This window comes from Sander lucioperca, chromosome 7 (assembly GCF_008315115.2).
Source record: "Sander lucioperca isolate FBNREF2018 chromosome 7, SLUC_FBN_1.2, whole genome shotgun sequence".
Lineage (NCBI taxonomy): Eukaryota > Metazoa > Chordata > Actinopteri > Perciformes > Percidae > Sander > Sander lucioperca.
Window position 1 is genome coordinate 35,062,131 of NC_050179.1, and position 26,694 is coordinate 35,088,824.

Genomic DNA, 26,694 nt, shown 5'->3' on the forward strand with positions numbered 1-26,694 from the left:
TGACACGGGTCCCCCTCCTCCCACCGCTGGCACTCAATAAGGAGATGGAAGGGGTCGAATGCTAAAGGTGGGAGGCTCAAGTTTGGAGAAAGGGGGCAGCCAAGACGGCCCCCCAAGGGTTTCTATTCTGGGGCGGCTGCATTAGGCAAGCAAATTTCATCTGAGGCCGAGAGGAGGACTTCAGGGAAGCGAGGCAGGTGGTGATCCTGAAGCTCTTAAAGAAGTCTCAGACACAAAAACATAAACGTACAGTCAAAGAAGGACCTGAATAATGTGTCTATCCAAGCTCGGGCTGCACAATATATAGTTTTTAAAAAAGGTAATCGCGATAACAACTGGCGCGGTGAACACATTGCGGAAGAATGTACTTTAAAATGTAACTGTCATTCTCTTTTTAGTGGTGCCTTTTCATATTCAATTCAATGTTCAATTTGTTCAATAAAAGAAAGTTGGAAATGATTTCCTTTCATTTGTTTTAAATCCAACAAGCAGTTTGTTGTATTTTAATCCTCAGAGGTCTGAGGGCATTTTTAAATTTAGCACAAAAAGTAAGGAAATTTGTGTTTGGTAGATTATTTCTCTGTGGTAACAATGCTTTTTGGCAATAAATCTTATACCGTTGGAAAGCCTGTTTAGTTCCATGCATTTGTAGGATGAGGAGCAGCGCTGAGTATGTGGGTTGCGCCCATGAAAAATCTTCTCTGCCAATGCCTGACACCAAACGAGTCAATCCCACAAATGCATGTTCCTTACAAAGAGAAATAATCTACCAAACACAAATTTCCTTACTTTTTGTGCTAAGTTTAGATATCTTCTTGAATTCTCCTTTTAAGGGTTTTTGCATATAACTGATCCCCATGTGTTTCATATCATGTTCAAATGTTCAGAACAAAGGGGAGCCCCTAAGGGGACATTAGCAAAAATAAATTTTCATGTGCGCACATGAAAGCTGTATATTGATGTAGCCTGGGCCATACTGGAGACAGTGACAGCTAGAGAAATGACTACAATACAGGAGATACAGTAGTTGCACTATATTTTAATCTAGGTCTTCACCATCCTTTCTAACCGGAGTTATTTGCTGCAGTGCTGCTGACTGTGGCCCTGGCACCGTTCATAATAGCGCGAAATGGGTTTCAAAGCGCGCATTGTTTAGTTTCATGTGCGCACATGAAAATTTATTTTTGCTAATGTCCCCTTAGGGGCTCCGTAGTTTCTGTGTAGTGACGCCAAAATTGTTCCAGATCAATGTATAAACAGATAATTTCTCAAATCTCTTGTGAAAACCAGTGTTTGGAATAACGCCGTTTAAAAGAACGGCGTTAGGTAACGACGTTATTTTTTCAGTAACGGGGTAATCTAACTAATTACTTTTCCCGTCGTTACAACGCCGTTAACGTTACTGGACGTTAAATGCGGTGCGTTACTATGCATTGATTGAATAAACTGTGTAATCCGAACGCACCCCTGGCTCACAGCTAGTGAGGAGGTGGGTTAATAACGAGGTAAGCCATTATGATTGGCTAAGGCAGAGTCATGTTTCATGGTAGCCAATCAGAGCCAGTGTTTTTACACACATGCCACACAACAGCTAAACAGAGATTCGATGAAGCAGCAGAGATGGCGAGTCAGGAGCAATCCGATGAAAAGTTGGCATTTTCAAGGTGGAGATATAAGCACTACTTCAAATTCATTGTGGTCAAAGGCGAGAACGTGCATGTAATGTGTACATTATGTCCAGGAGAGAAGACTTTGTCGACATCCGTTGTAAGCAACTCTAATTTAATGAAGCATCTCACAACGACACACGCATCTACAAAGCTAGTGGCCAAAACCAGCGATACCTCCACCACAGAGGATAGCTCGCCATCCACTAGCGAAGAAGGACTCGGAGCAAAGTCCTCCAAGCAGCAGAAGATAGATCTTTCTGCCTCACAACAAAAAAAATGCTCAAAAAAAATCCAAATTCTTTGACATATAGCAACTTTTTTTTTAACAGTAACGCAAATAGTTACTTTCCCTGGTAACGAGTTACTTTTATTATAGAGTAATTCAGTTACTAACTCAGTTACTTTTTGGAACAAGTAGTGAGTAACTATAACTAATTACTTTTTTAAAGTAACGTTCCCAACACTGGTGAAAACATACCCACACTCAATTGTTTTGGTGTTGGAGTTTACAAAAGGCTCGGGTTCACAAAAGTAGCGTAATATATGAATAAATTACTAAATAAATGTGTTGTCAAACATCGCTTGGACTCGCTGGTGCCTCTTTTGCCCTCAGAGGGTTAACAGAATACCGAAAGGAGCAGAACTAAGAACACTTGTATATATTTTTGTTTATCGCAATTAATATTGTTAACGCGATATTCAGCGTTATCGCATATGTTCCTCATATCGTGCAGCCCTAATCCAAACTACAAATCTGTCCTGTTGAACCCTCTTCTGCTTGTCTTCTTTGACTAACTGGGTTGCAAGAATCAACCTAGAAGGTTTAACGTAGTTTTAACCGCAATAATTAACCTACTAAGAATACACTTATATATCACATTGCACTTTTCTGCTCTTTTTGCACTTCTGGTTGGACGCAAACTGCATTTCGTTGTCTTTGTACTTGTACTCTGCACAATGACAATAAAGTTGAATCTAATCTAATCTAATAATAACTGGATATAGAGTACGTCAGACAGTTTTACTCCATGCAGGTCCTAAAAAAAATGCAAAAATAGCATAAAAATGACACACAAAGAGTTCACCATCCTGCCATCCGGCTGTCGCTCCTCAGTTTAGGACACATTAAACAAAAAGTATGCTCACATGAGTAGAAATTAAACTTTCTAATAAGAATTGTAATGTGAACAACTTGCTGTGTGCTGTATGAGTTTCCTCACATTGTGATCTGTTTTAGTAAAAGTGTAATCTTATCTGTATCTTTTAGTTATGTAATATGTGAAGTAATTAATCCATTAAAATGCCCCATTGAAGATTTAGTGTTAAGTCTTTTTTATAAGTTAAGTTGTATTAGATTCAACTACATTTGATGATCTTTTCAGAAATCATCTACCTATGTCAGAGAGGATCAGTGTGATCTGTTACTAATGTCTTTCAGTGTAGCTTTAAGTCTAAACAAGCCGCAGCATGAATCATTCAGCAAACTCCTCGGCTTGATTTAACAGCTGGGGGTCAGTGATACGGGTGTCAGTGTCAGCCGTCTCAGGGACCCTGAATGATCCTCAAATTTCCTCCAGGGGGCACTGAAATGACAGAATAGCAAACAGACAGTATGGTCAGCTACATCACGTGGGAGTGTCTAATGTGTTCATGTCACAGAAACACACACACAGACAATAAAAAGACCTGCTGTTTGATAAATAGAGAGGGAGAGACAGAGAGAGAGAGAGAAAGAGAGAAAGAGAGAGAGAGAGAGAGAGAGAGAGAGAGGATGGATGGATGGATGGATGGATGGATACTTTATTGATCCCCAATGGGACATTCAAGGTCCCAGTAGCTTAAAGACATCACACACAACATACACATACATCATAAACAAGATGATAAAATAACAAATCCACATGAATAATATGGACAATAAAAGAAAAGATACTAAATAAAAAATCCACATGAATGTACTAAGGGATGTATAAGCATGAGAAGCTTGCAGTGACAGGGCAGGGACTGACCCTGTGACTCAGTCTGCATGGTAAGGTGCTCTATGAGAGGGGGTGTCATGGTGGTTGTGCAAATAAGTCCAGTAGTGCAAGGATAAAGTCTAGAGACCAGCATTAAATATGGACAATATAAGAGAATAATGTAGACATAGTAATATAAAAACTATAGCAGTGGAAGGATAAAGTTAAAAAAGGACAGCATTAAATATGGGCATTATAAGAGAATAAAGTAGATAACGTCGTTGATTTACAGTTGAGCTGACCGGTCTACGCTCCACTACAGTTTGGTCAAATGAAATTGACTTTACTGCCAAACTGCACAAGGAATCCCACACAAAGGAAACTACAATCCTGTAAACATGGGCGGACTGGTAATCTGGCAGTTCTGGCAAAATGCCACAACAAGGGCCAATTTAAACAAAAATATTAAGAAAGTCAACACATGCGGCAACACCGGCATATCACACCAGCCTACTAAATAGAATGGGCTGGTCCACTTTTGTGTGTGTGGGGGGAGGGGCTGGATAATTAATCCTAACCCACACTATACTGTAGTTCTAGTGGCGAGCGGGAGCAGCCCCTCCCAAAGTGGATTGGCCCAGATACAGGAATCATTCCTATGTGAAAGCCACTGTTAAATGGAGACAAAAACAGTAATTAGAGAAAAGGTGCAGCTAAACGTGCAAAGTTAACCAGTATGGTTTTGTCCACTTGAGCAACTGATAGCAGCTGTAATTGAGGTAATTTAGCCGTGGTTAGCAACAGCAATCCAGCTACTGACCCAGTGTGTGAGGGTTGTTCCCGACTAGCAATCTCTAATTGAGTGCCACGTTTAACAAAAATATGCAAGCACATCCATTTCCATTCTGTTCTAAGATGGTGCCATGGTGATTAATTTAAAGGTTTTATAAATTGCTTCACTGTGTGTATTATTTCATTATGAAAGCCTGTAAGTGTGCCACATGCTACTAGTGCCATAATCTTACGTGAGCCTGATTTTTGCAATTATAAGCACATAACGCCCCCATCTGACATTGGGCCGGTAAGGGAATTGTTGTCCCTGTCCGCCCCTGCTTGTAAATGAATTCTCGCTTTTTGTTCGCAGGTTTCTCTATAGAGCTCCCCCTACAGCTTCAGAATAGATATTTGGCAACACTGTTGTAAAAACCCATCTTCTCCCTCTGGTCATGTGCATTTGTTTTCAAAGAAGCCGGCGAACGCACAGAGCCATGTCCACTGAAGTAGACAGCTAGTAAGCCCGTAACAGACAGCGATCATAATAAAAAACCTTTACAGACACAACACAAAAAGGTCTATCTCTGTTTCAAAGGTCTATCTCTTCCATAATGTTGTCAGACACACTAATAATCTGAGCCTGTCAGTGGCAAAAACAGCACTTTTAGTTGACGAAATTGCCCAAAAACTTACATTGCAGCTTGTTATCCATCAGTCACACAAAAATGTTTCTTAAGATTTGGGGAGACCGTGCCTTCCAGTCGGCAGCTCTTAAGCTTTAGAATAGTCTCCCAATAAGGTTAACCCTCCTGTTGTCCTCGGGTCAAATTTGACCCATTTTCAAAAAGTTTCTATATCAGAAATTTGGGTTTTCTTTCAAACAAATTGTCCAAAAAAATAACGTGGATGGTTCCATACAATGCTCTGGTTCCATACAATGCTCTTAACAAGTTAAATAAATAATCAGTTCACTATACTTTCATTGAATTTGGGTGTTTTAGTCAATTTTATAGCAGTTGAAGAAAAAACAATTGATAAAAGAACTTTGAAATAAGAGACAAATGTCAAAAAAGTGACAAAAATTTAACAAAAAAGTCAAAAAAGTGACCACAAATTGACAAAACAGTGACAAAAATGTCAAAAAAAGTGACAAAAATGTCAAAAAAGTGACAAAAAAGTGACCAATAATTGTCAAAAAAAAGTGACAAAATTGACAAAAATGTCGAAAAAAGTGACAAATGTTTTTTAAAAAAGCTTTATAAAATTTGGGAAAAAACTCACAAAAACTACAACAGGCTCAGAAAAAGTCGACAAACGTTGAAAAAAGTGACAAAAACAACGGGGAAAGCCACAAAAGTATCGAAAAAGACGACCAAAACGTTGACAAAGGTTTTTCATTTAAAATTTTGACTCAGAAAAACAAAAAGTTGCAGGTCGACGGGAAGACGACACGAGGGCTGAGGTCGTTGAACCCTGTAGACTCATCTGTTCAGACAGTCATTCAGTTATCAGCATGTGCTTTAAACCTGTGTCTTATATCTGTTCTCCTTGCATTTTTTTATCTGGTGTTTTATCTTTTGTTTATTTATTTGACTATATTAGATTTAATTAGATTTAATTTCTTTGACTGTGAAGCACTTTGTGACTGGTGTCTCTGAAAGGTGCTATAAAAATAAACTTGGCTTGCTTGCTTTGTCTGGAATGCCATACTCGCCCGTCAAGAACCCCCTGTAATCCCCCAAAGCTCTTGCAACAGTTTACAAAGATGCCTTTCCTTCCTTTCTTGGATCCCTGGGTGTCATAGACTCAGCTCACATAGGGATAGTTTCTCAGTGCGCCTGAAACTTTTTTAACGAACCCTAGAATTTCCTGAAGAACCCATGGAGTCCCCTTAAGGTGCTGACACACAGAGCCGATAATCGGCCGTCGGACAGTCCGGCGAGGTCAGTGACTCGAGTCTGTTCGGTGTGTTCTGTGCCGTCGTTCGTCCGAGGAGCCGTCGGCCTTCATTTGGGCCGACCTGACATGTTCAGTCGGGGACAGGGCAGTCGGGACTCACCCCGAAATGGGGAGCGGATGAGTCTCTCAAAATCTGACAAAAATCTTTTAAACTGACCTTTGTTGATCTGAAATGAAGACAGATTCAGCAACTGCACGGCCTATTTCTCTCTTAAAATGTTTTCAGAAACACGTTTCGGTGAACTATTTTAGTACAATATGAGATCGTATTCTGAACAAGCCGCCATGACAGTCTGGCTGTGAATTTCCGGAGAAAAAAGACCCACGTGACGCGTTCGTCCAATCAGCTGCCAGTTTTCATTTTCTGGGAAACAATCAGACTGTTAATGGAAACAATACAGAGCAGCGCTGCCTGCTGCTATGGAGACGTATTACGTTTCGCGCACGCGCAGAGCGAACGCTCATGTCGGCGTCTCTTCGGTGTGTTCTGAGACATTTTTTTGGACCTCGGGGACCCGACTGATCAGTCCGACTGGCTTTTCTGCCGATGGTCGGCCGTCTGGTTGGTGTGTAAGCACCTTTAGAGAACTGTAGGAAAACCCCAGGGACCCAAATGTTGCGTTCACGTCATACGGGATGGATGTTAGATTTTAATAAGATAGAAATGTTCACGTCATTCCGACGGGTGTGTGATTACAGAGTTGCTTGTTTGAGGATTAAAATACCATGTCAATGAAATTTGAGTTTAAAGGCCATGAACACCCATACGGGTGTTTTCAGTTAAAGCGTAACTCTCGCCAAAATGCAACCTAGGGTCTTTTTGTGAATGTACCTACCACGGCAACTGCCACGGTAACTGGCCAATGAAACATGATCATTATAGCGTTTCAAGCTCTAAATCAAACACAACTAAGCCACACAGCCAACGGACGGGACGCAGCGCTCCACAAAATAAACTAAATATATTGCATACTTATCGAGACACTTTCGATATAATATTGCGCAACGTGATATCACGATAATGATATTGAGTCGATATATCATGCACCCCTAGTCCCCTGTTAGTGCTGTTGAACCTGTTAGGGCGGGACAAATGACAGCTGTATAATTCTTATTGGTAGAAATAATTTGTGACCTAATAAGTTCCCAACAAAGCTCCGGCCCACCTTCAACCTGAGCAGAGTCTAATCAGCCAGAATATCTGAAAACACCTGTGTGGGTGTTCAGAGGCTTTAATTACGTGGAACAATAGACTTTGGCTCATGGTACATGATAGTTTTAAGGCATTTTGTATTATTAGGTGCCAAGCAGGGGCGGAGCCAGACGTTGTAAACATTGGGGGGCTCATCCCAAACATAGGGGGTCTGGGGCCATGCTCCATGTACAGCAGCTATTTGTCAAGCCATTTGATAATAAAAGGCATGAAAATCTGTACATCATTTGGGGAAAACAAAATAGTCTCATCCTGTTTTGTATCTAACAGTTCTCCAACTGTCTTCATCATTCTGAAACCAGAACACAACAAACGTGAAGGGTTGACTCATTTTCACTTCTGCCAACTAACTTATTTTTAAGTTACACAAAAGGTAGGGTAGGAATGTCGTGTAAACAGCATTAATAATCTTGAAACCAATTTTTAGTAGAGTTCGTGGAATGAATGTTGATATTTCCCCAGTAATGGAACTTTTGCTCCATTGATTTGTCGGGGAAGTTATTTTAAAAGCCCTAAAAGATTTGGGGCTTTTGAGAAAACATTCAGGGCTGGAGTCCCAGAAGCAACCCACTCACTCCTCTGACGTTTCCCAGTTGTAATTATGTCTTGAATTGTGATTACTATTACAATATGAAGAGCGGAAATCATTGAATCTGTTTCATCCACCATCCAAAAAACAAATATAAGCCCTTGTTTCATCTCAAGGATACCTAGAACATCCATGACTCTTGGTGGTAGTGTGAGGTAATCATGTACTTATAACAATAATTAAGTTGTAAAATGCCTCAAAACAAAACTAACAGAAGAGCCCCTGAAGTCCCAAATATATATTTTATATCTTGTTGCACATGATAAAAACTTGTGTGGACAAATCTTATCTTTCTGGACCTTTAAGGCTCTATAGTTCAACTCACTTTGAAATGGGCCATTTTTGCAGAGGGAGTACTTTTACTTTCGCTTCTTTAAGTAAATTGGTACACACCTGGTAATACTTTTGTACTTTTTGTCAAGTAGAATGTCAAATGCAAGACTTTTAACTCTCTCTCCATCTGCATGCATTCCTATCTCATTAATGCATGTTACTAACTTAGCTTCTTCCTCTGAGTCCTTGTGCTTTCTCACCTCGCAGATTTCCCGTGGATTGTGGTGGCACCTTATTGTGGCATGATCCAGGTGCCACCACAATCCAAGGTAATCTCTCTCTCTCTCCCAACCGGTCGAGGCAGACGCTTCCCACCCAGAGCCTGGTTCTGTTCGAGGTTTCCGTCTGTTAAATGGAAGTTTTTTTCTCGCCGTTGTGTGTAAATGCTCTTGTGGGAATTGTTGGCTCTCTGTAAATTAAAGAGTGTGGTCTAGACCTACTCTATCTGTAAAGTGTCCTGAAATAACTTCTGTTATGATTTCACACTATAAATTAGAAATTAGATTTAATTGAATGACCTATAACAGAGCTGTGTTACACTGTGTTACACATGTTATGGATTTGGTGTTATATCGTCAATGCACAGTATTATAATCCTCACACAGCTTCAACTCTAACCCTCCATCCCATAGGATGAGAACGCAGCATTACAATCCTTGCAACACTCAGAACCCCTTAAGAATCAAGAACTGCTAAAGTCTCATCTAGTTCCCCTAAATACAACCCTCAGAGTACCACCAAGAATGCTTATAACCCACTCAAATATCCCTGTGTCATGAGCCGGGCAGCTGTGGCTCAGGAGCATAGTGAAATGTAACTAAGTAGATTTACTCAAGTAGTTTATTAGAGTACAAACTTGAGGTACTTCTGCTTTACTTGAGTCTTTACTTTTTGACAGTGTGGTACTTTTACTGAAGTAAAGGATCTGAATACTTCTTCCAGCACTGGTCAAGAGGTAGAGTCTACCTCCGATTGGTTGTGTACCAATCGGAAGAACCCTTGTCCGGCAGGCTACATTTCGAGGTGTGCTTAGTCAAGATACTGAACCCCAAATTTCTCCCGATGTGCCATCAGTGTATAAATGTTTATCTGATCAGCAGGTGGCACCTTGTATGGCAGCCTCCACCACCAGTGTATTAATGAATGTCTATGAATGGTTCCTGTTGTGTTTGCAGCGCTTTGAGTGGTAGTTAATTCAATCAAACTTTATTTATAGGGTCCTATCTTACACCCGCGCAGCGCAAAGCCCGACGCAAAGCCTGACGCAAGTGTCTTTGCTAGTTTAAGACCGACGCAGTTGTCAATTTCCCGTCCAGCGCCCACGTTGTTTAAATAGCAAATGCACCTGCGCCCATCTTTGCGCCCATGGGCGTGCTGGTCTTACAGGGAGGTGTGTTCAGGTGCATTGACCAACAAAAACCTGGTCTAAAGTCAATAGCGCAGCATTTCATTGTCATTTTGACAGAGCATTAGTAAAATGCTCCTAGGCTCGTGCAAAGCGCGCGCACACTATGCTTGTTACACACACAGGGACGCACAGCAGCACACACACATGCAGAAGATTACAAATAAAAATATTACGGTGCAAATCCTCCATCATAATAGCAATGCTCCAAGGTTCCAAATCATAACAGAAGTTATCTCAAGACACTTTACAGATAGAGCAGGTCTAGACCACACGTTATAATTTGCAGAGACCCAACAATTTACCCCCCAAGAGCAAACATTTGGTGCTACAGTGGCGATGAAAAACTTCCTTTTAACAGGCAGACCCTTACTCTTGGTCGGCGACCGTTTAAGGGGGAGAGAGAGAGAGAGAGATACAGAAATATGACTCAATATGTCTAGTTAAGACTAAAAAACGCACTAGATAAATTGAGTCCATTTCCCTTTTAGCCCTCAACAAAACAACTTACGCCTACAACCTAGAGACCTAAAACCCCCTGAAAACCCCCCAATCCCATCAATAATTAGGATTATTTCTAAAGAATTCGGAGCCCTCCTGCTGGATCCCTAGTACATCCTTTTCGGACCCCTGGGTGGCCCTCGGACCCCACTTTTAGAGCCCTGAGGTGGTGAAACCTAAGGTCCTGTGGCCTGTCAGCTCTGCATCTCGCCTCGCTCTGCTGTCACTCTGCAAAGCTCGCAGGGCTCAGGGTTTATTTTTGGACTGCCATGGTGTCTGTTCCTTCCATTTGTGCTGGAAGAGGGGGGGGGTCGAGTTGGGCTCCACATGAACCTGCCGCTCTGACACTCCGGGCTGGGACAAGCAGGCAGCAGCCGGCCGGCCGCTCCCCGAGCAGCAGTCGCACAGGTAAACACGCCATAATGGCACCATTTATTCTCCAGATGGAGCGCAGGGAAGCTGTTAGCAGTGGCCGACCTCTGCAGGCGGACATCTGACGTGTGATTGGCGGAGCTCAAGGTGGTTTGTTTTTTTTGTTTCTGCACCAGCAGGGCTGAGCTAAGTGTTAGCCTGGCACTCTTTCTACTCCCAACACACTCGGCCCTGTCATTTATCTATCTGCATCCAGGCATGACTGAATGATGAGCACTTTTGGCTTTGAGTTGTGATCGTCCGGCTGTGTAATTACGGGGGTTTAAAGTTAGATGTTGAACCTGAATCAATGTTCTCTTCTGTTCTGTCAAAGGGGAACCCGCCTGGAGCGCTTTGAACATCAGCAACACGTTTTTACCTGGTATGTTCCTTTGTTTTTCCATATGCTTGCTGTGTTTGTGTGTGAAGCCTCATAACTTCCCTGAATGACTTCTTTTTGGGGTGGATTCATTTACTTAAGGAGGCCATTGTGGACCAGCTTGGTTTTTTATTACACGGCTATTATTACCCTTTCCTCTTTTGCACTTGCATCCTGAAGAAGGGCGCTCTGAATACCGAACCTACCAGAGCCTTAAAAGGAGGAGTGGGCTCTCGTGTGTCAGGCAGGTTCAGGGAGGCCGACAGGCGGGACGGGGGAAGGGGGGAGGGTTTGGGGGGTTTAACAAACACAGCCAGCTCTGGCCTACATTTTACTGAGGTGACACACATAATAATCTGAGGATATTAAACACAGACTGCACGGTCAGTTCTTATCAGACCCGTACTGAAACTGCAGATTTCTTTTTTTCTTTAACAGTTCCACCCAATTTCTCCACCCATTTATGTAAAATTCTTGTCCTCGCGTGTGATTGGGCATTCTCAGTGACAACATATTTCTGACGCCCTATCCGGTGTCGCCGGGCTGTGATGTCACGAGGTCAGATGCTCTGCATTCACTTTCACCCTTCAGCAGATATTTATACACATGTATATGTGTGTGTATTTCTGTGGGAAGAGACATGAGAGGATCCTGACAAAGCTGAACTCCAGCCGCGAAAATAAAACCGTAAACTGTAACTGTTCCTCTCGGCTCAGAGTGCAGATCTCTGATAATTAATAAGGACGCACCGATCCGACTTGTTCAATCCTGATATTGATACCTGGTACCGATCTGATACCGGCGTTTGATTAATAGGCTGAATGGCTCACTGTGGGGAAGGGACTGAGGTAATTATTTATGTGTACGGCAAAGTCCGGCTTGACTTAACCCTCCTGTTGTCCTTGGGTAAAATTTGACCCGTTTTCAAAGTTTCTATATCAGAAATTTGGGTTTCTTTCAACTGAATTGCCCCCGAAATAATGTGGATGGTTCCATACAGCGCTCTCCACGAGTGAAATTAAGGATCAGATCTCTACTTTCATTGAATTGTGGGTGTTGTATTCAATTTCATAGCATTATCTTGACTAAACTTTTACATATCTGTGATAATCCGTTACCTTCACTCCTCTGATCTTAACCATTAGTCCAAATCATTCATTTCTACAAAAGAATTAGGTATAATTTCATATAAATGGAGGTTTATTGACCATTAATTCCGAAAAAAAATAAGTGTAAAACTAGTGTAAATAAGTTGGCTCTGGTGGTGAAGATACTGGTGGTAATGGAAAAAAAAATACTGCCAAAAACGTGAAAAAAAGCATCAAAACGGTAAAAAAAAAATGTGTTAATTTTGACCCGGGAGGACAACACAAGGGTTAAACATTGCTCTATTACAGGGGTCACCAACCTTTTAGAAACTGAGAGCTACTTCATGGGTACTGAGTCATACGAAGGGCTACCAGTTTGATACACTCTTCTGAAATAACAAATTTGCTCAGTTTGCCTTTAGTTATATATGATTATTAATGATTAATGATAGTCATCTATGTGAAGACACTGATCACGTTAATGATTTCTCACAATAATTATCAACAATGACAGATATCAATATTCAATTTTCATTTTTAGAACAGGCCTGAGGGCTACTCATGTGGTCCTTGGGGGCTACCTGGTGCCCGCGGGCACCGTGTTGGTGACCCCTGGTCTAATAACTTAAAATACAAAATACATAAATACAAATGAACTGAACTGTTCATTTATTAAAATAACAAACACAGGACTTTTACCCAGGAGAGCGGGGTTTGAGTCCCATTTGAAAAGAAAACACGCTAACACTTGACTTGAAGGTATCTACATAAGAGTGACACGCCACTGTCGCGAACGCACGCCGCTGTCGCGAACACACGACGCTGTCGCGGACACACGACGCTGTTGCGAACACATGATGCTGTCATGAACACATGAACCCTAACCCTAATGCTGCATTCATAGACATCAGAAAAACATTTTTCCGAGTGAAAACGTGTGGGAAATGTTCCTGTGGGAATCACAGGTGGGAAACTCGGGCTGGATTTTGCTAACCGAGTTTCCCAGTTGGTGACGTGTTGTTGACAACTGACGTTTGATGGAGGCGACTTTGGTTCACTGAACATATTCCAATGACAATAAACTGTTTAATGTGGACAAACGCCTCTGCTGAGAAACATACACAGACATAACATGTTTCAGATTATTCATAAATAGGCCTATGTATAAACACACAACACCTTCTCCGTGTCCTTTCCTGTTCGTTGTCCTGCAGATAACACAAACAAACACCTGTCCATGTGCTGTTTGGATGCTCGCATAAGAAAACAGCAGCAAATCTTTTGTTAGTGTGGCCACCATGTTTTCACCACCTGATGCTCTAGGCTACGGCCAACCGTTGGTGGCAGTCATGCAACAAATTGTTATGCCAAACGCCAATATAACAGAAGAAGCAGAACACGCATCCCGACCATGTGAACACTGGCAGTCGGAAAAACAACGTAATCACGGGGGCGGTCCCTGTTATTCCCAGGTTGCATGAACGCAGCATAACTCTAACCCTAACCATAACTTGTCATGACAAAAACCGAATGACATCTTAATGACAGAAGCGTTACGTCATAAACATTTATGACTTGTTTATGTTTATGACACGTTCATGACAGTGTCATGTCACTCTCGTAGATACCGTAGATACCTCCACGTAACGTGTAACCGAAAACACTGAGTGTAACCAGAAGTGAAGTAACGTCTGACTTTAACCCAAACCACCATCTTTTTTTATAGTAGTTTTGGTGCCTAAACCGAAACCAAACCGCGGCCGTTTCACAGCGTTGACGTGGTCAAAAACCGCGACAGATGTTCTCTTAGAATCCATCACTTCAGTCATTCATCATTATAGTTTAATTATTTTAGGAATTATGCATGACATATTTTTAAATTAGCATTTTGCAAAAATTCACGTACCCCCTGCAGTACTCCAAAGTACCCCTAGGGGTACTCGTACCCCCCCTTTGAGAAACACTGTATTAGGGGTAGGACCAAACGACACATATCGTCATCTAGCAAACAGAAAAATGCCAAAATGCTGCTGTGTGGTAATATTCACTGCCAACACGGTAAATAACCTAGTTTTTATAAGCTGCGACAAAGACAAAAGGTGGATACAGACGTGAGGAATCAGCAGAGAGAATGGGGAGACTGACACTAACGTTACGTCCAACATGTTTGTAGCAAGCATTGTTACCAAGTCAAATATCAAAATGTCAGTTTTAAGCTAGCTATTGGCGTTTTTCCATTACATGGTACCTGCTCGGCTCGACTCGTCTCCACTCCACTCACCTTTTTTGGTTTGTCCATTACGGAAAAAAAGTCCCTGGTACCTGCTAACAGGTACTTTTTTTAGTATCACCTCAGTCGAGGTTCCCAGCGAGCTGAGGCGATACCAAAAGGTGACGTGAAAGCGACAGACGGGGGTGTCCTGAACAAACATTTTTAAATAGTTTAGCCAGCAGCGTTTTTGTTTGCTGCCTCCAACTTAATTTGAAACCAAATGTGTCTTCTGGCAACAACACACCTTCCACGTTGTGTGTGTGTGTCGCGTTAGGTCACGGCAGTTTACTGCGGCGCCGCTACGACCAGCCACGCTGAGGCGGTACTAAAATCTGCAATGGAAAACGGACGCACAGTGCGTCGAGGCGAGGCGAGTAGAGGCGAGTAGGTACCATGTAATGGAAAAATGCCATATGTCTGAAAGTTAACCCTTGTGTTGTCTTCCCATCCACTTCAAAGCTTTGGTCACTTTTTATCAAAATTTTTATTTTTTCAAGTTTTTCAATGTTTTGGGCACTTTTTTTTTTGACATTTTTGGCGCTTTTTCTTAAGTTTGTAGGTCTTCTTTCAGTGTTTTTGACAGTTTTTTCATTGCTTTTGTTGCATTTCCTAACGTTTGTTTATTTTTTTATATTTTCCGCGCTTATTTTGACGTGCTATATTTTCTGTTATAAAAAAACTTTGAAAACGGGTCAAATTTGACCCGAGGACAACATGAGGGTTAAGCTAACACACGTAACGTTGGACATAACGTTAGCTTAGTCTCCCCATTCTCTCTGCTGATTCCTCACTGTATCCTCGTCTGTATCCACTTCTGTCTTCATATTTATAGAGTGTGATCTAGACCTACTCTATCTGTAAAGTGTCTTGAAATAACTCTTGTCATGATTTGATACTATAAATAACATTTAATTGAATTGAATAAAACTCAGAGAGCACCACCTGTCTCTATGGTGCAGCTACTCTCTGTATTTAACTGCAGACTCCCAGTGTTCTGTGATATACTGACACACTTTACACCGTTTAGCTTTCAGCATTTAAGCGCATTTAAGCAGCTACTGGCTAACGAGGGGCTAACGTGATCTGCTGCAAAGTGTAATGTTAACTAGCGTCACATGCAGCGATGCATCTGTTGCCTTTGAGGTCCGTTTCATAGTATCAGAGAGCAGGGCAGGCATTTAAAGGTGCTCTAAGCGATATCACACGTTTTTTAGGCTTCAACATTTGTCACATAGCAAACATCTCACTATCTGCTAGCTGCCTGTCCCCTGAACACACTGTAAAAAACATCTCCTCACTCTCTGCTAGCTGCCTGTCCCTTGAACACACTGTAAAAAACATCTCCTCACTATCTGCTAGCTGCCTGTCCCCTGAACACACTGTAAAAAACATCTCCTCACTATCTGCTAGCTGCCTGTCCCCTGAACACACTGTAAAAAACGCGGTCTCTGTAGACAGCCCAGGCTCCACACACGGCAACAAAAACAAAATGTGCCAACCTGCACCACCTGTTTATTATATTATATATATTGTTATGGTTATTACTGACAAGAAGGAGTTGGTTGAGCCATCACCGTAGCAGCGTTAGCACGTATGGCTACTTCCACAATACGCGTTCATGACTGATTCAGGAAGCACGGAAGGGAGGGGGAGGAGACGGGACGAGGAGGAGGGAGGGGCGAGCTAGCCTCCGTTATGTTTGACAATACTTCAAACGTCAACAAGAAGTAACGTCACCCAACATCACTTAGAGCAGTGGTTCCCAACCTGGGGTCTGGGGACCCCTAAGGGGGGCGGCAAAGATCACAGGGGGGGCGCAAGTCTTTATCTGGTTTGAGGTTGAGGTAAAAAAAAAAAAAATATTTGCACGTTAAACAAATTATGATAAATATATAATGTATACAAAAGTCTGTATAAAAACTATATATTTTTGTTCTCACTTAAACTTGTAGGCAGGCTACTTAGTAGGCCAAACCTCCGGGACCTCTTAACTTGCTAGCTGCTATCATCCTCGTGTTTCCTGCCGCCACGGCATCACTATTTTATGAACGAAACATGGCGGAGAAACGTAAAAGTGCTGATAACTCCTCTGTATCAAAAAAGAAAGTAAGGGAACGTTACCTCAACTTCGGTTTCGGAGGGGGGGCTCAGCTTTTCTTAGACATAAGTAGGGGGGGGCGCCAAGGAAAAAAGGTTGGGAACCACTGGCTTAGAGCACCTTTAAGTGGCACCGAAATCAGCGTTACTTTTCAGCCCGGTAGATACATTTTGGCACCGTGTTTCGGTACCCAACCCAGAGCACCTCCGCTCGGTTGGCTCTGATCCAAAAGCGACACAGAGGTCGGTTACGGGAGTTGAGGAGCTGCTGTGTGGGTCTTGCCGAGGCTACGTGGAGGAAGTGCCGGGGCCGGAGCCGCTGCCAGACACTTGGCAGAACTAACCGATGGCTGTAGTTTGCTGGAGACCATTCACAGCAGTTAGAGGTTTCTCACTATTTGCATGAGACTCAAGAGCCAGTACACGCAACGTTCCCAGTTTAATTGCTTTCTCGCTCGCATAAGTTGCAGTATAGGCTTCGAATACATTGTAAGCACCTGGCTTTTTTGCCATGAATTCAGTTTTTCAAGCAAAGTCTTGCTAAACTAGCACTTCAACATACCTAAAGAAAAAAAGTTTTATGTCTGTGGTACAATCCGAAAGAGACTCGCATCAATAACACTAAAGCTAATTGGCTGCAATTTAAGTTGCATGTTAGTCTCATTTGTAGTCATAATACAGTGAATTATATTCAGAGTAGCGAACGAAAGAACTACAACGCCCCGGAATAAAAAACACTTTCACGCTGTGGGACCATCAGAAGTAGCATTACATCGACGTAATCATGGAAAATTAAGACCCGTTTCAAATTATTTAAGACCTAGAACACAATACTTCAGCGAATTTAACACTTAAGGCCTTAAATTTAGATTTTGGGCGCCTGGGTATATCACCTGGTAGAGCGCACGCCCATATATAGAGGTTTACTTCTTGACGCAGCAGCCGCGGGTTCGACTCCGACCTGCGGCCCTTTGCTGCATGTCATTTCCCCCCCCCCCCTCTCTATCCCTTTTCAAGTCTTCAGCTGAATGTAAGACTTTAATTCCAGCGGACACCCTATATGGGTTCTTTACCCTGTTGGTAGTGAATATCACCACAGCAGCTTTAAGGAATTTCTCTGTTTGCTAGCAGACGAAATGGACGAAGAGGAAAAGTCAACAGAGAGCGTGGAGTTCTTTTCCCCTCCGGTGAGGGCGGGACTTAAATGTGCTGCTGTGTCTCCATCTGCATCACAGCACTCTGATTTATTGTTTTCAGGAAAGTGATGCGGCCTGTAAAAAGCCTGGAGTCCTAAAAAAGCGAAGCAGGCGATTGGCCAGACTCCACCCTGCCTTCAAACTAAAATTAGGCCGAGTAAAAGCTTCCAGGGTCAGCTGTGAGCTGGTAACATCATCCAGGGGCCCGTTTCAGGAAGACTGTTTAACAAACTCTTGAGTCTAATCCTGAACTCTGAGTTGATTTACCCTGAGATGGGAAACTGAGTTTTCGGTTCCAGAACAGCTGATATGAGTTGGTTCAATCAACTCTACCCGGAGGATGCCGCAGCGCACTTGGGTCGGGGTTCTGTATCTTTTGGGGCCAGGGCTAGTAGAGGTTACCAGAGGGCGTATACGCCATCACCCCCGCTGCCACGGCACCCACACAGCGTCACTGTCAGCCCTCGGACGAAATCACCGTGAACGCGGCGACTCCGGGACGGAGGTCTCTGGTTGGGGCAGTGGTCCAGACTAGGTTGGTCGTGATAGGCGGAGTCCGCTGCTCCCCACTGCTCCAAATCCGTCTTGACGAGAGGGATCAAAAAGGCGCACAGGAAACAAAAACCTTGACAAAATTATCCCACCAAATCAGACGTGTCGATCCGCACGGGACTAATATCACCACAGGACCTTGGTGTTCGGTGGAGGAATATTTACTTAAATTACAGACATGGCAGATTTGCACTGGATTAAGAGCACAGACAACCTCCGCAATTATTACAAATAACTAGAGGTCACCAGGTAATTCTAATCCCGTGCAAATAGGGCTTAAAACAAAATGTTAGCAGGTTAACTAGCAGATAAATAGATTGTATAGCCTGTTTTTTTTGTATCGTTGCCATGTTTTACTGATATAAGTTCCTGGCTTTGTGGGTAGAAGGGATACAGCTACGACCAGAAGTTATGCAAAATTGAATCTAATAATATCATTTTAATACTTTCACCCACCATTTAACAGTATATTAAAAACAAGCACAAACTACACAAACATGAGGGCAAAGCAAAATTAGAAAATTAATTTATTTAAGAAAAGAGGTTATAAACATAAAATCAAAAAAAATAAGTACAGGATAAAAGTTTAAAATGTCTGCAGTAGTACAGAGACAGAGCAGTTTAAAACATACACAGGAAATATTTGATACAGATAACCAAATAAATGCTGTCTATATTGGGTTCAAAAGTGAGCCAAGGAATACTAAACTCAGTTTTTGAACCGTCTGTAGTATTATAATCCGTTTAAACTCTGCGTTTTGCAGTTTTTTGACAAAGTATGTCTCTCCAAAACTGTTCCAGATTGTTATCTAGCCAAAAGTGCCGAACATATACCCTAAAGTGTGATTCATCAACATAAAGTGTGATCTCCATCAAATCTACGTGACTGGTAACGTGAAAACTTTTCTATTCAAAAGACTTAAACTTTCCTACAAAACATAATACAAAGATAAGGAATGGTTCCCCCAAAAACACCCTGAAGAATACAGAAACATTAATGCTCACAGTCAGATATATACATAATAGAAACAGAATGTCAGAAAATACAAAAGCAAAGAGGAAACTGAACATATAGACATTTGATGATCAGAGCTGTTGAATTTGGGCCGGTGGGTTTGTAGATGTCCAACTGAGAGAGTCAGCAGAAGTGATTTATTAGATATAAATGAAATATTGAGTCTGTAATGGCTGCTTCTGTTAAAACGTCTTTGAAGCCAGCGGGCGTCAAAGTAAAAACCAACGAAGAGACGACACCTCAGTAACGATCGTGATATAAATCTGCAAGAAAAGAAAAGAAAAAGTTAACCCTTGTGTTGTCTTCCCGTCGACCATGCAACTTTTTCATTTTTCTGGGTCAAAATTTAAATTTTTTTCAACGTTTTGGATGTCTTTTTCAACACTTATGTTGCATTTCCACCGGTGTTTGTCACTTTATTCAACATTTTTGTCACTTTTTCCCCCCTGATGTTTTTTCTGCACCTTTTGACGTTTTTGTGTGTTTTTTCCCCAAGTTTTTGAAGCTTTTCCCGACATTTGTCACTTTTTTCAACGTTCTTTTATAAAAAAAGATAAAAAATTAAAATGTTATGAAATTGAATAGAACTTGTGTTATAGGGAGCCATTCACGTTATTTCTTTTGAAAATTTGGTTGAAAGAAACCCAAATTTCTGAACTTGAAATGGGTCAAATTTGACCCGAGGACAACAGGAGGGTTAAATATGCAAATATTATAAAGTGGTCCAAATGTCAATTTAGTTAGCTGTAATTGTTTGGGAAAGTTTTAGTTTTTAACCTTTTTTTTTAGGTTGAACAAAGATTTGAGGTTTTTAAAAAAGGTCCAGTGAAAAATTGAGTATTGATGCATTTCTTGTTTGTAACACTATGTTTCTTTACCCTAACTCCAAAAGGGATCAGTAATCAGTTAAGGATAGACCGACCGTATGATTGGATAGAGCAGACGCCCTCCCGTAAATAGTAAATAAACTGTCAACCCACTATAAAGTTGTAAGATTGCTTTATTTTTTACGCCAGAGGAAAAAGTTCAAAGACATTTTAAAACTGAATTCAAAATAAATTAAACTTTGAACTAAAAATATGAAAAATGAAGATCAAAACACTTTAAAAGAACATAAAACATTAACTGATATTTAAACTATGTCTAATGTAATAGAGATAATATAAAATAAATGATATCAATGTATATTGTACGGGTGAAGTAATCTTCGCAACAAAATTGAAGTACAGGTCTGGAGTTTTAGTCCCATTTAGTCGGATTAATTCGGCCGGAATTTATGTACTCTATACAAATGCTTTGATCATGTCTTGCTATGAATCTTCCTTTTCTAACAGTTCTGTTTTCTTTTGTCTCTCCACAGGGTGCTGAAGCGCTCATGGCTGTCGTTTACGGTGCTGCCACCCAGCCGGGCCTGCTTTCCCAGCAGTACCCCCCGCCCCTGCTACCCAAGCCTGGAAAGGACAACGCTCGTCTTCAGAAGCTCCTCAAGAGAACCGCCAAGAAAAAGGCCTCTACTCAGGCATCGCAGCCCGCCGTACTTTTCCGCTCCAGTCTTTCCCCTGTGAACGAGGCAAGCCCCGACCTCGAGCACAGCGACCACTCCACCCCGCCCAAGACTCCAGAGACATCGTTCAGCCTCTACAACACCCAGCAGCCTCCACGGTTCAGCGTCAGGCCACTGTACCGCCATGTTGCATCCCCTTACCCACAGCGTGCAGCTCATGGCAGTGCAGCGAGGTTCTCACCTCAGACAGTGGCAAATGCGTTGTACACTTACTCGCAGAACGTTAACACAGTTTCTTCATCGGCCCACCTTTATGGAGTTTCAACAGCTCCGGGGCCTGTCGCCGAGCTAGCAGTGCCAAAAATATCTGTGCCAGTCTCTTCTGTACCTGAGGCAACAGCACCAGCTGCCGAAGTGAAAAAGCCAGCTTTTAGCACATTTGCTGAAACTCCTGCTGGTTTTAGACCTTCTGCAGCAGGCGGAACGCCACAGACAAAAAGTCCAGGTCCAACTCCTTATCCAGCGACAGAAGGTCAAGCTTTGACTCGTCCTCTCATTGTGTTGACCCCGCTCGTCAAATCCAAAAGCCCACGTCCAACATTCAAAGCAACCGAACCTTCAAGATCGCCCAAACCGATGTTTGACGTCCCACAAATTAGGATGTACACGGCGAGCACATCGTACTACGAGTCATCCAGGACCCCGCCTGTGTACGACACAGCTGGATTAACTGCTATCGGCAGCACAGTACCTCAAAGTAAAACAGCAACAGAAACAAAACAAGATCTGACTCCAGCATCTGAGGTCAGAAGAGGAACGACCCCGACGACTCTGGCTCCTTTGCTGGGCACAGACTCCCAAAGGAAAACACCAACTTCAGAAACTAAAAGAGGCACTACACCAACAGCAGAGATGAATATAATCAGAACTCCAACATCTGAAATCAAAAGAGCTACCCCAACAGCAGAAATTAAAAGAGCTACCCCAACATCTGAAATCAAAAGAGCTACCCCAACGGCAGAAATCAAAAGAGCTACCCCAACATCTGAAATCAAAAGAGCTACCCCAACAGCAGAAATCAAAAGAGCTACCCCAACATCTGAAATCAAAAGAGCTACCCCAACATCTGAAATCAGAGTTAAAACCCCAACTTTTGAGTTACAAACATTAAGAACTTCAGTGCGACGCCCTACAACCCCATCATACCACAAGAATCGGGCTACAACGCCTGTTTTTGAAGTCTCAAGACCCAATCCTCTCTTGTTTGCTGTGTCACCGATCACAGTAGAGCCAGAGAAGTCAAGCATGCCCAAAACTGTTTCTGCTGTGAGCAGTTTGCCTGCTTCCCCAAGTGTGAAAACTATTGAGCCTGAGCCTAAGCCCACCGAAACTATACTGAATGGGGAAATTCATTCGGACGTCACTTCTGTAGTCAAACCAATCCCAAAAACCATTACAAAGTCAAAATCAGAGCCTGATCTGACAAGACAAACTGCTCCAGCTGGCTCTCAGAGACCTATAGCTGCCGCATCTGAGCCAAAAACACCAGCAGTGACTTCTTTCAGCAATCAGAGGCCTAAGACTCCAACATACGAAGCATCCCGACTTATGACCACGTCACCTGGCTTCAAAAGACCAAAGACGCCTACCTATGGGACATCACCTTCTGGTGTATCATCCATAGCCTTTCAGAGACCTAAAACCCCAACCCAAGTGGCTCTTAAATCAAAGTCTAGCTACCGTGGATTGACACCTGCTGAATATACTGCTTACGGCGGCATAAGAACTTACTCTCCGGCATTTGGTATCTCCAGTTCTACGACGCAAACCGATGAGATTAAAGCTACAAAAGAGGAATCACCAGAATGTAAAACACCAAGCCAAGAACAGTCTGTGAAGGGCCAATTTACGCCTGAGGTGTCCAAAGCCAAAGAAACCCCCAAAGATGTGGAAAAGGTTGCCGCCACTCCCTCAATCCCTATTATTGTTGTTACACAAGCATCGGACACCTCAGGAACAACGTTAACACAACAGACAAGTACGGTATCCAGTCAGGTGACTCAAGAAACACCAAAGGCTAAACCTCCAACAACAGCGGGGAAAACTCCTGAGAAACAGAAGGTGCAAACACAAGCTGCCAAACCAAAGACAAAACCTCCTGAAGCCAAACATCCTCTGCCCAAAAGTGACAACCAGGATCCTCTGAAGGCAGTAAGAAAACTTTTAGGAAAAGATAAAGTCCAGAAATCTGGAACTGAGACAAAAGCTGGCGTCTCAGATCAGAAAGAGCCAGTGAAACCTGTAGCTGCCACCAAGAGTAACTCTGAAGGCCCAACACCAAGCACAGCAGCGCCTGCTCTGCCGTCTGCAGCTGAGTCAACAGGAAGTGAAGACAAAGGAAAAGATAAGAAAGCAGAATCAGCTCCAGCAGTGAAATCTGCACCTGAGAAAAAGGAAGGAGATGAATCCCTCCTAGCCGAGCCCCTTCTTAAAGTCATGCAAAGGCCAAAGGGAGTGAAATCTAAATTGAGCGGTTGGTCCCGACTCAAAAAGCACATGGTGGTGGAAGAAGAGGAGCCTAAATTTCCAGAGATAGGCCCTCAGAAGGAGGCCGCCGGGCCCAAACAAAGCGAGGCGACAACGACCGAGGGGAAGGCCGTAGACGCGCCTGGCACTCAGCAGGATAACCAAACGAACGACGCTCCAATTGCAGCTAAGATGTGGAACGCCGTCCTCTTCCAAATGTTTTCCACTAAAGAGAACATCATGCACCAGATCGAGCTGAACAAAAGCGAGGACGAGAAGAAAGAAGCGCAAAGTGACGAGCAGAAAGAGATACCTTCATTTGCGCACCGGCTGCCTGTGCTGCTTTTTAGTCCAAAGTTTGATGCTAAAAAGCTTAAAGAGGCAGCGTCGAGGCCGGTGACGAAAATTTCAACCGTTTTTGAAATGGGTCTGATTGGGCGGAAAGGTAAAGATGAGGAACCAAAAGACTTTAATAGAACAGCGAGGGGGTTCGCCGCTACTTAAGCTAATAGAGTAAATAAAGTGCCAAGACAAAAATGTAAAGAAAAAAAGTTATAATATATGTTTCATGTACAGGTGCAAGAAATCGTAGTCTGTGTTAAACGAATGACGTGTGTTTGTAGAAAAGTCGGCTTTGAAATTTATACTTGACAAAAGCTTTGTGTTGCATTTGTGTGACTGGTTGTCTGGATGTTAAATGTTTGTATATGTGGATTAGCTGGAAACAGAAAAAGAGCCACATTTTGTCTTAATTCAGACGTCACATCAGATTAAAAGGTTAATGTTTTCAGAAAAATCAGAGCTTCTCATTTGTTCCTTTCATCACATGTTCACAAACATAGAAATGAATACAGATTAAGTTATAGATTTGAAAATATTTGGTTATTGTCAAGAAGATTGTCTGAAACAGACTTTATATGCAGTAGCTCACTAAAGATTGAACTTCAAGTTGCTATTTAGCACACAAAAAAAGTAAAATTCTAGTGAATATTTCTTTAAAATATCTGTATTTTTATAGACAGAAAACAAGCTTAAATATTTTGTGACAGAAGAAAATGTTTTCTCTTTAATGATCTTTCAAATATCCACTTTTTCTCTCCAAAATGGTGCTACTTGCCTCAGGGTTAAGACCGCGTATGTAGGAGTATAACATGATTTTTGATTATTTTTTAGGCTGTAGATGGTTACTGTTGTGAAGTCGCAATGAAACAACATTTTAAGAGCGTCTTAATTTGACCAGATTCCTGTTCCTGTCCAGAAATAAAGGACCAATTGGATCAGTTAGACACAGAAAGGCAGTTTGATTGGATGGGAGAGGCAGAGAGGAGGAAGGTTGGGCGACAGAAACAAGATGTGAATAATTGATTGTGCGATTGCAAGATGAATGTACCGAAGGGATGTAACGATACACTCAAGTCACAATTCGATACGATTAAAGATTTTCAGTTCACAATGTGATTTTCTCAGATTTTTTTTTTTTTTTTTTTTTAACAGAATGAGCTGGAAACTATTCTTTATTTTAATAAACTGTGCAAAACAACAGATGTTTCCTCTTATCAAAAGTGACACTGAAACTGTATATAAAAATAAAACAATATTTGGGGTTTTAAAACAAATTCCACATCAAAATAACTGAATAGAAAGAAATCTCTTCAACTAGAGAAACTAAGACATAGGGACGTCTGAAGTCAAAAAAGTGAAATCTCAAGTAGATTACACCCTAGGCCGTTCAAAAATTGCGGTTCTCTCTCTCCCACTCCCTCCCTCTCTCCCCCTCTCCCTCCCTCCCTCTCCCTACCTCTCTCTCTCCCTCTCTCTCTCTCTCTCCCCCTCCCTCCCTCCCCGTCTCTCTCCCCCTCTCCCTCCCTCTCATTGCCGAGATACACACACGTCAGCAGCGTGCACTTCACTGTGGCGCTGTCTCGAGCAGACTACTCTCCGTCTGTCCTTTTTTCCTTTTCTTATTTCTTCATTGAAGTCGTCTTTAAAACAGTGTTAAAATCTCGTCTCGTAAACCCAAACTCGTGTCTCGTCACCCCCCTAGTGTTCACATTCAGAGAGACCTAAACACTGAAACACTTACCAGACTCTCCGTTAATGAACTCTCCTCCGTTCTCGTCGTCCACGGGGATCTTCTCATATTTTCCGTGACCAGTGACCACAAATTTGTACTTTTTCCCAGCTGCAGAACCCTGAAGAGGAAAATGATAAAGAAGTGTCTGAGTGCCCTGAAACCGTTTATCATCCTAAAATAATAATGAAACAAAAAGTGCAGTTGGGTCAGCCAAACAACTGATTTTTTTTAAAAGAGTCCAGAATGTGAGAGAGAGTGAGAGTGAGTATGTGTGTGTGTGTTTATGTGTGTGGGTGGGTGTCTGTGCATGTGTGTGTGTGCGCGTGTGTGTCTCTGTGTGCGTGTGCATGTGCGTGTGTGTGTGTGTGTGTGTGTGTGTTCACCTTGACTCTTTGTGTCCCGGGCTGCCCTATCGAGTCTCCGATAACTTCCCACATGTTCTTTTTCTGCATCACATCTCCGGGCCGCACATCCTGACGGATCAATCAATAAAAAACATGTCGACACTCTGACTCATCAAATCCTGAAAATAAAATCCTTCATAAAGTGTCTTTCACAAGGTGGTAGTAGTAGCAATCTGCGAGATGCATTAAAAAAATATATTTTTTTAAATGTAATATTTGTTTCATTAATTTGAAACAAAAGTCCACTTTATTTAACAAAATATTTCTCCAATAAAAGAAATTCCAGGAGAAATCAGTCCCTTCAGAAAAACGTGATTATGCGATCGCATTATTCAACGCATAATCAGCCAAAGTCCGCATATTTATGCGGGGCGCATTTTTTCAAATACGCCGCACTTTCGCCGCATAAATTGCTGATTTCCACGCAAAATATGCGGGGCTTGCATGATTTCATAATCCCCGCATTTTCGTTGCAAAAAAGTCACATATATCTTAGCAGAAAGTTGAAAAATGTTGCGTTTACTTCACACAAGAGCAGCCATTTTCCCCTGTTGCCATGGGAACGTTATGAAGTGACGTAATTACGCGACGTGATCATCATCGAAAAGCTGCAAACCCCGCGATGAAGCCACGATGAAACCTCAAAGTTCCCACAATTTTTGCAAGTTCCCGCAATTTCATCGCATCAAATTGCATAAATATCACATATTCCATCTCTTTTTAAGAAAACGTGCCGCATAATCAAGGTTCTTGCCTGCAACAATCACAAAAAAA

The 26,694-nt window shown here is 42.2% G+C and overlaps 2 protein-coding genes across 7 annotated transcripts in view; one reads left to right on the forward strand and one right to left on the reverse strand.

Annotated features, from left to right (window-relative positions):
• The first annotated feature begins 10,656 nt into the window (after positions 1-10,656).
• Positions 10,657-24,238, forward strand: prr33 (proline rich 33). Of its 5 annotated transcripts, XM_036003616.1 has the most exons (5): positions 10,657-10,810; positions 11,148-11,195; positions 20,774-21,389; positions 21,453-21,782; positions 21,843-24,238. In XM_036003616.1, exons 1-5 carry the CDS (start codon positions 10,672-10,674, stop codon positions 23,944-23,946), a joined length of 3,237 nt encoding a protein of 1,078 aa, XP_035859509.1. In that variant the 5' UTR covers positions 10,657-10,671; the 3' UTR covers positions 23,947-24,238. The 5 variants fall into 5 exon arrangements, with proteins under 5 accessions (XP_035859509.1, XP_035859508.1, XP_035859507.1 ...); XM_036003615.1 differs by having other exon boundaries at positions 20,774-21,790; positions 21,905-24,238; XM_036003614.1 differs by having other exon boundaries at positions 20,774-21,782.
• Positions 18,907-26,694, reverse strand: part of lsp1a (lymphocyte specific protein 1 a) — a 58,908-nt gene continuing 51,120 nt past the window's right edge. For both annotated transcript variants that reach the window (XM_031279843.2, XM_031279839.2), the window contains 3 exons: positions 25,900-25,989; positions 25,526-25,634; positions 18,907-19,675 (listed from right to left, as the gene is read on the reverse strand). In XM_031279843.2, coding sequence (XP_031135703.1) covers positions 19,653-19,675; positions 25,526-25,634; positions 25,900-25,989 — 222 coding nt within the window. In that variant the 3' untranslated portion in view covers positions 18,907-19,652. The remainder of the gene's footprint in view (positions 19,676-25,525; positions 25,635-25,899; positions 25,990-26,694) is intronic.